Source organism: Sinocyclocheilus rhinocerous, unplaced genomic scaffold, assembly GCF_001515625.1.
Source record: "Sinocyclocheilus rhinocerous isolate Xijiao unplaced genomic scaffold, SAMN03320098_v1.1 scaffold28, whole genome shotgun sequence".
Taxonomy (NCBI): domain Eukaryota; kingdom Metazoa; phylum Chordata; class Actinopteri; order Cypriniformes; family Cyprinidae; genus Sinocyclocheilus; species Sinocyclocheilus rhinocerous.
The window spans coordinates 2,739,429-2,750,769 of record NW_015652416.1 but is presented as its reverse complement, the minus strand read 5'-3'; the positions used below and the strand labels follow the sequence as shown (position 1 = coordinate 2,750,769).

Genomic DNA, 11,341 nt, shown 5'->3' with positions numbered 1-11,341 from the left:
ACACTGAATGTGTTATTTTACATTTGATTACTTTAATTTCTGTAGTCTTCATTGTAAAAATTAAATACAGATTAATGCTTACCATTAAAGTTATAAAACGTGTTCAGTCAAGAGCAGAAAATTATTTTCTTTGTCTTTTGTTCTTTGATTAACATGACAGACAGTAGCAGGAATATTGGACTGCGGTCCCTTTAAGAGTTTATCCACGGACCTGTTACTACTGTTACACAGCATGCGTCCTCTTTCTCAACTATTTAACGTTCCAAAACTGACTGTGTTTAACTGGATACTCGCCAAAACGGGCATTTTGACATAAGCTGGCTCACAAGCTGTTTGAGACTGAGCGCGGATTGTGCGCTCCACTATTATAGATCAGTGGTGGTGCGCGCGCGTTTGGTATAAGCGCGAAACCTGTGGGAATGACTAAAATAAATGCTGGTATATACTGTATATTAAGTAACAATATTTAACATGAAATATTTTAACATTTTACAATACTATTGCAAAAATTGCCCCCAGAATCTATTCTAGTGGGGCAAATATTGTATTAAGAAAAAGTTTATTTCCGACGCTGCTCTTAAGCAATAAGCTTAGTGACAGTATTTTACCTTTCTCTTGCAGACGTTACCATGTATAGCCCCTCGTCTGGTTGCGGTTAGTAAGACTAAACCACCAGAGATGGTGGTGGAGGCTTACAAACATGGACAACGAAATTTTGGAGAGAATTATGTGAGTAAATAAATAAGTATGCATGTTTTGAAGCTTGGTCACGTATTTCGTATTAAATATCCCCCTTTTCCGCAGGTAAATGAACTTGTTGAGAAAGCTTCCCATCCCCTGGTATGAAGTCAGACAAATTGAAATGTATTTGTTTAGTTGTTTTTGATCAAATGTCTTGATCAATGCAAAACATCTTTGTAGGTTGTCTCATCATGTCCTGAAATAAAATGGCATTTCATCGGTCATCTGCAAAAGAATAATGTCAACAAACTCTTGGGTGAGCAAAGCAGTTTTACATTTAGCTTGACTTTAAATACTAGATTGACAGTAACTACTTAGTAATGTTAGACAGAGTGATAGGTTTAGGACTGTTTTATTCTGAATTAACCCACATTCATTTAATTCAATCATAGGTGTCTCAAACCTGTATATGGTAGAGACAATTGACTCTGTGAAACTGGCTGAAAAAATCAACAGTTCGTGGCAAAAAATGAGAGCTGCAAACACACAGCGGTTAAAGATTATGGTTCAGATCAACACCAGCGGAGAGGAAAGTGAGTATTCTTCACCCAAATCATCAGCTGTGAAAATTTTACAAATTCTTATCAAAATCTACATACAGTATTTTGCTATTTTATGAGAATTAAAATAAAAAAATGTGTGTGATTTGGAGTATCAAATCTTACAAAATTGTATCTTTCATTGTTGCTCAATGTCACAGCACATACAACTTTCCTTACTTTCAGGCACATTATTAAAACCCAAAATGGGTTGCAAAAACCCATTTGAACTCTTAATGAGACATTAGTCAGTAGTACTGTACAAATGAAATGTCCTTTGCATGCTTATATTGTTACAAAATCACTTGCGATGCTTTGTATTTTATTAGATGTTTGTGAAATCTAAAGATTCACAGTTGGGAGCATCATACTGGGTTTCAGATGTTTTATGCAATTTTGTTGCAAAAGCCCATATCAAAGGTTCAGATGTTGTTTGATTCACTTTCGAACAGGATGTGAATGTCACAGTGGGCACATGTCTAACAAAAACAGTTAAGCGTTATGAAATCTTTTCTCAGTGTATCAGATGACTGTTTTTCTGAAACCTCAGCACGATCGTCTCTCTTGGACATGTTTCATCAGGTAAACATGGCCTGCCTCCCGATGAGACTGTAAACATGGTAAAACACATTGTGTCTCAGTGTCCTGCTCTTGACTTCGCCGGGCTCATGACGATTGGCCGTTACGGTTACGACCTCAGCGAAGGCCCCAACCCCGATTTCCAGGTGCATCAGATCAGCTGACCTTGCATATATTTGAAGTCTCTGAAATATTTAAAGATATTTACCAAATTTGGGGTCAGAAAGATTTTTTTATTTATTTTTTCATAAGAAGTGCCTTATGCTCACCAAGGATGCATTTATATTATTAAATTCAGCAATATTGTAAAATATAAAAAAATTATATAATATTTGTTTAATTTGTTTTTTAAAATAATATTTATTTCTGTGATGGCAAAGCTGGATTTTTAGCATCATTACTTTAATCTTCAGTGTCACATGTTCTTTTAGAAACCATTCTAACATTTCTTGTTATCATCAATGTTGACAACACTTTTGCTGCTTAATAATTTTGTAGAAACTGTTATTCAAGCTCACTTCATGCTAAAAGGATGTTACAACATGGCATGTGAAATGCAAGTATGTAAATTAATCTATGTGGTGTCTAGATGCTTTTGAAACGTCGTGAGGAAGTCTGTGAAAGTCTGAAGATCCCAGTAGAGCAGGTTGAGCTCAGTATGGGCATGTCTACTGACTTTGAACATGCGGTAAGTGTTGCTTCATTTTAATTGTACTTTCATTTCATTGCAAAGTCGATTTTGTTCAATTTGTATTGTTTTTACAATTAGATCGAGGTTGGCTCTACAAACGTACGTGTCGGCAGCACTATTTTCGGCACCCGAGAATACCCCAACACCCCGAGCCCCAGTCCGGAGAGAAAGCCAAAGGTCGTCTGTGAGGAAGCAGCCAGAAAAATGGACCGGCTCACGGTCACAGAGCAATGAATGATGGGGAAAAAGGTTACTGAACTAAATGTGGGACCTCTTGGGCTTCTTCCCAATGACTGGGCTCATCATTCACCAGACAAGGGCCTTTAATATGTCTTAACTAATGCTGATGACTTGGTCTTCTGTGGCATAAGAAATAGAAAGAAGTGTGATTTAATGACTGGAATACTAAATTTACTTCCTGAAGGTGTTTTTATTGTCAAAAGCTCTTCAGAAGTGTCCTCCAGCCCTCTGTAAATTACTTAAAGGGATAGTTCACCCAAAAATTTGATGTTTATCTGCTTACCCCCAGGGCATCCAAGATGTAGGTGACTTTGTTTCTTCAGTAGAACACAAACGAAGATTTTTAACCTAAACCATTGCAGTCTGTCAGTCATATAATGGAAGTTAATAGGAATCACGGCTTTGAGAGTCAGGCCCGGCTGTTGAACGCGCTCAGGACAGTTTGGACATTGCGGTAAAAATCAGAGGTAAAAAATTATATAAATACTGTTCAGTTTCATGCACAGACCGATCGTTTTGTGTCTTTACACATCAGTGTATCGTCACGAGCCGCAGGGTTTAATTTGGTTTTGTTTGTGTATGTTTTTTTGACTCTCAAAGCCGTGATTCCCATCCACTTGCATTATATGACTGACAGACTGCAACGGTTTGACTTAAAAATCTTCGTTTGTGTTCTACTGAAGAAACAGTCACCTACATCTGGGGTGCCCTGGGGGTAAGCAGATAAACATCAAATGTTCATTTTTGGGTGAACTATCCCTTTAAGCTTGGTTTTGTGATTATTTTTAACAGATACAGGGTCAGCACATGCTCAGTTTCGTTGTGCCAATCGTAGATGTGAGGTATAATTTGTCTTTTCCGTTAGATTAGATGTTAGTAACCCATTTTAACATCTAATTAAAACAATAGGATGTATTATTTTTGTTCCTAGAAGTGTGTAGGTGTAGTTTGTTCAAAATCATAAATGTAAATGATATAAATAGCACATTTATAGTATTGCTTCAGTCTCCACTTGTTGCTGTGAAAGCTGTGTCAGTGAGATGTGTCGGGACTGATGTGTGTGTGGTGTTGTCATGTAATTCATGTAGTAGTTTATATCACCCGAAACACTGGTGTTGAATTTAGCACTGATCAACAGTCACACTGGTTTCAGTACAGAACACAGAAATGAAGGTGCAATTAATACAGAGACAAGCAGTTACATGGTGTTTCAGAGAAGCTGAGGGTCTGAGGCCTTTTACTATGCAAGAGAGAGATTATCCTGATTCTTGGAAGCTTGTTTAGAGGCAATCACATCATATTTATGTTTTTAAATTTTGGATTAATACAGTATTGTGTCAAACTAATGGGTTTACTGTTTGTGGTCAGTTGTGAAAAGCCAAAACAGAAATTAACATCCTTTTTTTCAATCAGTGTGTCAAATAACATCTTGTATCTTGGCAATAGATAGTTGTACATAAATATTTAATTGATTTAGGTGAGTTGAGCAATAAAATAATAGAAAATTAAATGGTTTGTGTGGCATGTATAAATGCAGTGGTCAACTTTTAGTATTTCATTAAAAAAATTTTTTAAATATATAATACAGTAGTCAACATTTGAAGTGGTTTAAAAAAAGTTAATCAAAGTTGTCCTAAGATAAGAATGCATTTTGGTTTTAGGTTTTAGAACAACGTTGATGAAAGGTTTTGATCCACTTAAAATATTGACTACTATATATAATGATATACAAAGTAATTGGTAAGATTTTGTTTCTAAAGCAAGTGTCTTAATATGCTCACCAAGGCTGCATTTATTTGATAAAAAAAATTGTAAGAACAGTAATATTGTGAAAAATTGAGGGTTGTCGCGATTCGTCGATTTTATTCGACTATTCGATTTTTAAAAAATCCTCGACTTCATTTTGCTCGCGTCGGAAGTGGCGCATTTCACGGACGAGAATCCAATCTGGGAACGCAACGTGCGCCATTTCATCAGATTTGTAAGGTAAATCATTTATAAATCAAACTCAGGAGAATACATAGCGGTTTCAAAATAAAAGCTCAAACTCTCTTTGAGTTTACACGGATTTTTTTTGTGGGAAATTAATAGTTTAGATTAATCGATAAATTAGTCGATAGATTAATCAAAATAAAAATGGTTGTTAGTGGCAGCCCTAGAAAAATTACAGGAATAGTGTAATATTATTACAATTTTACAATCTTTTCTATTTTAATACGTTTTAAAATGTAATTTGTTCCTCTAATGGCAAGGCAGAAATCATTCTAATATGCTGATTTCGTGCACAAGAAACATTTTGTATTATTACCAATGTTGAAAATAGTTGTGCTGCTTAAAGTGCCCCTATTATGGGTTGTGAAAGGTTCATATTTTGGTTTTGGGAGTCCCTAACAACAGGTTGACATGCAGGCAAGGTCAAAAAACACTTTCATTGTCTTATAATATGCATTTATTTTTACCTTACTTCCTCAATGACTCCCAAACGATTCGCTCAACGATAAATTTTTCCAAACCCCTCCTTTGCGTGACGCTAATCTGCGGTGATTGGTCGATTTCATTTCATATTGCCTGTAATGCCTGATAAAGCAGCGTTTGTGAGCAGCAGTGCTGCTTTGTGTACAGCGTTACCGTGGAAACCGCTATTTTTTACCGCTCCAAAAGCGGCACCTAGTGGCAAAGAATGAATTTGTATTTTCATTCGGACTAACGCGAAAAGACCAACAAGTGGGCGAGCAATATGTTAATGTTTCATGTTGATGTCAAAAAAGCAAAAAAAAGTTCTGTTACTTTGATCAATTAAATCTATCCTTGGTGAATAAAAGTATTAAGCTGTTTCAATCTTTTTTTTTTTATCCTTACTGACCCCAAAGTTTTGAATGGTAGTACATTTATATATAAAAGGAAACATTTTTTTAATTCTATTGTAAATTAAGTACATTATGCTGCTCATTCATGAAGACGGAGAGCATCTGTAAATTTAAAACACATTTAATTCAAAGAAACAACAACTAAAATAGACAGAAACTAAGACAGTGTTTATGAATGATGTGTCAAACAATGTAACGACTGAGTACCAAGTGTACAGTTAAGTATCTGCATGCACACTGATGAACAGTTTATTACAAAGCTTGAATGACACTTGAGAATACAGCTGTGTTAGCCAAGAAATAACCTTCAAATTGTCTCATTATATGGAGGATTTGTGCATCATGCAAACCAGCATTTTTATAAATTGGTACTTGTAAGAAGCCAGTACAAAATTTTCCAAAGATCCTATAAACAACATATATTCTTGAAATTGAAGAACCCAGAAAACCTAACGTTTTCATTACAGACATTCCTGTATGTTTAAATGTGGTCAATGCAGTTAATAAATAAAGCATGAAACAGAACATTGAGAACAACAACAAAAATCATATTTTGTAAAACACTTAAGAAATTCTTAAAATATGTATTTTTTGTTGGTCTTAATAGCTACTATGCAAGCTATAGTCAATTAGCTTGAATCATTTCCCCTCAAAATCATGAACATTAAAACTACTAGAGAGCCCGAGACAGACAGAATATGAAAACAAAGCCACAAATTTGTCAAAATCTTCAAAATACCTCAATATATACATATTAAAAATGTTGAAAAATGCTGAAATGATTAGCAGGCTTGATTCTTCACATTTATCAGTAATACAACCTTGAAATCAACAGCAGTTTCCATGCACCCATAATGATCACCACTTTAAAAGCATAACATTTTCCTATCACACATTTTAGTAAAATGAACAATGTTCTAGATGCTAGACATGTATGATAAAGGGTTATCGGTCATACAGCAGAATTAAGGGTTGTTAATATTCTGCCTGTTTAAGCTCATTGTGTCTGAATTTATCTGTTCAAGATAAAGTTGTACCGAATTGAATTTAAAAAGAAAAAATTGAAATGAAGCACTGAGTATTTCGATGCTTGAAAACCATAATGGCAATGAATGTTACTTGAGTTATTGTCTCTGTGATGCCGTCTGATCTTCACACCAGCTTTTTGGCCTCAAAGAAGCTCTTGAGATGTCTCATTTGCCAGATTCCTGTGATGATGAGGATGATGGTCTGAGCGATAGACCACCACAGAACGCGCTGGTTTGTGCTCTCGCTCGTCATACGGAAACGCTCCTCACGGTACTATGGGGAAAAAACTAAAAACACTGAGGGCAATACATTAGGGGTTGCACCAACTAATGGACTAGTCGACTTCAATGCTCTGCCATGACGCTTTAAGCTTAGAATGCACGTTTTAAACAGCTTATTGTACAGGTAAGTTAATCGCCGTTCTAATCTAATGCTCTGCTGCACTGTAACGCACACACATTACGGACAGTAGCTCGTACATCACGCGCAGATCGCGCGCACAGAATCATTGTCAACACTGTTCTGTGATTTCTCAATAAAATAGCTTAGAAACTGAAAATATACTATATTTACTATAAATACTATAACTATATTTCTTAATAACTAAATTCCACAGCTTCACTACTAGTAGAGAGACGCTGCCAGGTAGAATTAATTTACACACGCAGTCGCTCTCTCACTAATGCATTCATATTAATGTAATCTTTACTGTGCTACTTTATCTGTATCTGATTTAGAACGAGCAGAAATCTGTGAGAAATATAACGACTTAAAGACAAAAGAACTGATTTAAAAAAAGCTGTTATAGGAGCAATAGCCATGTGGGCAGCCCTGTGTCATATGCCATAGCTGTGCACAAGGTGTTTATCACAGCTCCAGACTTATTTGTTCATTAATGACGTCATCAGCGACTAGTCGACTTCGACTCGACTTTCATCACATAAAAGTCGACTTTAAAAAATCAGAAGTCGTTCAACCCCTACAATACATCCCATACAGATGCTGGACGATATAACATTGACAACTAGATAGCAGTGTTATTTTAGTAACATTGAAATACTTGTATTAGTTAATTTGTAACTATTTTTATATTTTCACATTATTATTTTAGTAATTTTGCTGTTTTTACCATTTTTATTAGTTTCTGTTTAGTAAATTATGTCTTTGTTTTTAGTAACTTATTTCAGATTTTATTTTAGTACATAGTCAAACTAAATGAAAATAAATGTTTATTTTATTTAATATTTATTATATTTCAAGTAACAATTTTGTATTGTCTTAGTTTATATTTTCTACTTACATTTTCATTTTATTTCAAGTTTTAGTAATTATTATTAGTTTCTTTTTTTATTATATCTTATTAGTTTTTTTTATTTCTATACAGCTTTATTACATTTTATTTCAATTTTAGTACATCAGGTTAAAGTAAATGTAAATAAGAAATGTTTATATTTTATTTTATTCTATTTTAAATAACAAAAATGTTTTTTATGGTCTTAGTTTATATTTTCCCTTTTCATGGTAATAGTATTTAAAGTTAGTAATTCTGCTGTTTTTTATTAGTTAGTTATATATACATTTGTATTGTAAATATATACATTTGTATATATATCCCTATATAGTTTATATTAATTTTTATTTCAGTTGTAGTTTTAATTGTTTTAGTACATCAAGTTAAACTAAATGAAAATAAGAAATGTTGCCTTGGGAATTTTTATCTTTTATTTCAAGTATATTCTATTTCAAGTAATGAAATGTTTTTATGGTCTTAGTTTTAGTTACCTAGAAAAACCCCACTAGATACAGTACTAATACTGACAAGACAGATGTCAAAAATGTTAAACATCCTGAACAGGTACCTGCTTTCAGCAATTGCGCAGATTAAATGGCTTAAATTGGTGGGTCAGCCAACAGCACCTCACTGTACCGTAACCTAAAACATGTTCCTGCAGCTGAAACTCACCCGCTGGTAGTTCTGCTCTTTCTGGATCTGTTCCACCTGGTCCAGGAGCTGTCGGACCCTCAGCTGCAGCTCGGTCAGTTTGTCTTTGGCTGCGATCTCTGGGTAGTTGTTGGTGTTTTCACCAACCTGAATGTCCAAATGGACTCTCTGTAGGACAGCATGATATACGGTTTCACACGTTTATGTTCACTTATAGGCTTACTGTATTATATTGAACTAGATATTGTAATTGTTTTTTTATCATCTATAAAATTACTATACTGATATACAAGTAATTTAAAAAACTTAAAAATTTGGAGAAAAAAAGCCATATTAATAATATATTTGATTGCTAACCAAACCTTCATTGAACTAAAGCTGAAATAAAATAAAATAGAAATATCAGAAGAGAAATGTTGCCTTAGCAATGAACTGAAATAAAATAGGTTTAAGTTGAATTTATTTTTATTTCAGTTTTAGTAAAATTACTAAAACTAATACTGAAATAAAAATAAATTAACGCCAAATAGAAATATAAAAAAAAAAAAGACAAAAGCAAAAAATTATTAAAATGTAAACTAAAATTAAAATAAAAACTGAAATATAAATATAAAAAAGCAATATATATATATATATATATAACCAAAATATCACTACATTTGAAATCGGATGTAATTTAGTAAATATAGAGACTACATATTACACAGCATATTACTCAAAAATGTCTGATGAATGTTTTGGACTGCAACTATGAAACATTTGGAGTTCTCTACATCTATTTGCACTATCATGGCTTTTAGTCATACCAGTTTTCCCCCAGCAAACAGCGCCATCTTGCTGGAGTTGGAGTGGAGGCAGATTTGATGCTCGCCTGGTGTGTGGGATGTGAAGGTGAAACGGCCATCTGAGCCGTACTGACGGGACAGGATGATCTGAAAAACAGAGAGAATGTGAAAACTACTTCACAGAAGTGTATTGGTATCCAAATATATTATAGCCAAATATAACCCTATTAACTGTTATACTACAAATACAGTTTGTAGAGTAATAGAAAGGAGTAATAGAAAGTTTGTAGAAAATAGAAAGGCTACCTTGGCATCAGGATCTTTGATTTCCACATGCATGCCTAAACCAGGGGTGGATGGGAGAAAAGAGCCAGCCTGTTTGTCCCACAGCTGTGTTCTGTATCTCCCTAAAAAGACACAAATAAAGCCCAACACTGTATGTACCAGCACCATTAAAGGAATAGGTAAAAAAATATTTTAAATTCTTTTCACTTCACAAGTCATTAATTGATGGACTGGAGTGATGTGAGTGAGTGAGTGAATTATTCCTTTAAAAATGTACAAACATATTTATTACAATAACATTAATCTGATTATTATTGCAGTATACAGTAAGTATATTATAGTACAAATGCACACGCACTGTCTCCTGTCAACATAACTGTTATTTCTGATTACTATAAGCAAACGGTAAATGCAGGCTGAAGCTGCTGGCGGGATGGAACTGGTTGCACCTGTATCTCAGGAACCCAAGCAGGATGCTGCTCCTGCCACATCCTTGATCATGCTGATCTACTAAAAGCCCTCCTTTATTTGGACAGATGGACGCAGATAAGCACATCCAAACTTAAATCAGATTTTACATCAGCTGTCTTCATGTTAAGTGTTTTAAATAAGACAAACGGTGAATTACTCTACTGGTATATGATCCAGATGGATGAATCAACTAGCCGACAAAGCTAACCGATCGCAGAGAGCCGATTTGACAATGGACGTACCGATCACCATGGTTTCGTCGGGTATTTCTTCAATAAAACATTTCTTCTCCGTCTCTCCGATATGAAAATAAAGGGCTTGGCTTGGAGAAAGCCACGCAAATAGAAGCATAAGCCCGGTACAGAACACCAGCGCCTTCATCTCCATCCAAATCACCCCTCCTCACTCAATCCAGGGATGCGAATCGATTTCAGAGTCGCTCGATTCTCACTACCAAAGGGCATTTGTTCAGTAAAAGTCCCCTGGAAGTTTATCTGAGGAAAAACTTAATTCAATAATTAAATAGTTTAATTTCATAAAATAGTAATAAAACGAATAACACATATTTCAGGAAATATACCTCTTGTGTTTGTATACGTAATGCTGATTTTCTATGTCAGATAAATAAATATACTATTTTTAAGTGATTTGCATATTAAAAATGAAGATATATTTGAAATACCATAATCATAAAACCATAATAATGCAATATTTATTTTAGGCAAGCAACTGGGAAGACTTTTACTTTGGAATGCAGTTATTTCGCGCATCAACCGGAAGCAGTACTATGGTAATTACCCACAACCGCCTGCTTCAGTCGAGAAGTTTCTCGTTTGTTTATTGACTGAATTCAGGAGTTATTTCGCATTTTTTTGGAGTGTTTTTATTTCTTTTCTAAATATCTTGTAAAAGTGCTGCAATGGCGCAGTATAAAGGAGCGGCAAGTGAAGCGGGGAGAGCGATGCAGCTCATGAAGAAGAGAGAAAGAGAGCGAGAACAGCTCGAGCAGCTCAAACAGAAGATAGCAGAGGCAAGTGAGCCAGAATAACAAACACAACCACAACATATAAACACACTGGCTATTCAACCCGTTCTGACCACATTCCTGCTACAAATAGCTGCAAGTTTCCCTCAAAAGTGTAATGCCATGTAAAGCTTAGTATATAAATTTA

General features: G+C 34.7%; 3 protein-coding genes across 4 annotated transcripts in view; 2 read left to right on the top strand and 1 right to left on the bottom strand.

Moving 5' to 3' along the window:
* LOC107715029 (proline synthase co-transcribed bacterial homolog protein-like) overlaps positions 1 to 3,081 on the top strand; it is a 5,502-nt gene extending 2,421 nt beyond the window's left edge. The window contains exons 2-9 of one of the 2 annotated variants that reach the window (XM_016521067.1): positions 622 to 729; positions 805 to 840; positions 922 to 997; positions 1,134 to 1,274; positions 1,733 to 1,771; positions 1,863 to 2,005; positions 2,449 to 2,547; positions 2,629 to 3,081. In XM_016521067.1, coding sequence (XP_016376553.1) covers positions 622 to 729; positions 805 to 840; positions 922 to 997; positions 1,134 to 1,274; positions 1,733 to 1,771; positions 1,863 to 2,005; positions 2,449 to 2,547; positions 2,629 to 2,784 — 798 coding nt within the window. In that variant the 3' untranslated portion in view covers positions 2,785 to 3,081. The remainder of the gene's footprint in view (positions 1 to 621; positions 730 to 804; positions 841 to 921; positions 998 to 1,133; positions 1,275 to 1,732; positions 1,772 to 1,862; positions 2,006 to 2,448; positions 2,548 to 2,628) is intronic. The other variant, XM_016521068.1, reaches the window with a different exon arrangement.
* Positions 3,082 to 5,762: 2,681 nt separating this feature from the next.
* On the bottom strand, positions 5,763 to 10,599 carry LOC107715031 (transmembrane emp24 domain-containing protein 4-like). Its single transcript, XM_016521070.1, has 5 exons — positions 10,412 to 10,599; positions 9,720 to 9,820; positions 9,435 to 9,560; positions 8,650 to 8,796; positions 5,763 to 6,959 (listed from the first exon to the last, which is right to left on the bottom strand). The coding sequence occupies exons 1-5, from the start codon at positions 10,554 to 10,556 to the stop codon at positions 6,810 to 6,812; spliced, it is 669 nt and encodes a 222-aa protein (XP_016376556.1). The 5' UTR covers positions 10,557 to 10,599; the 3' UTR covers positions 5,763 to 6,809.
* A 331-nt stretch (positions 10,600 to 10,930) lies between these two features.
* The window catches only part of LOC107715033 (protein FAM50A), a 10,795-nt gene continuing 10,384 nt past the window's right edge, over positions 10,931 to 11,341 (top strand). The window contains exon 1 of the mRNA XM_016521072.1: positions 10,931 to 11,199. Within this exon, the coding sequence (XP_016376558.1) occupies positions 11,089 to 11,199 (111 nt within the window). The 5' untranslated portion in view covers positions 10,931 to 11,088. The remainder of the gene's footprint in view (positions 11,200 to 11,341) is intronic.

Bases quoted from the DNA above. Each gene is read 5' to 3' on its own strand.
- LOC107715031 (XM_016521070.1), bottom strand. From the start codon at position 10,556: ATGGAGATGAAGGCGCTGGTGTTCTGTACCGGGCTTATGCTTCTATTT. The intron at 9,561-9,719 runs GTAGCCTTTCTA...TCTGTTTTTCAG, and splicing joins TCAAAGATCCTGATGCCAAG to ATCATCCTGTCCCGTCAGTA. The intron at 8,797-9,434 runs GTATGACTAAAA...GCTGTCCTACAG, and splicing joins TGTTTGCTGGGGGAAAACTG to AGAGTCCATTTGGACATTCA.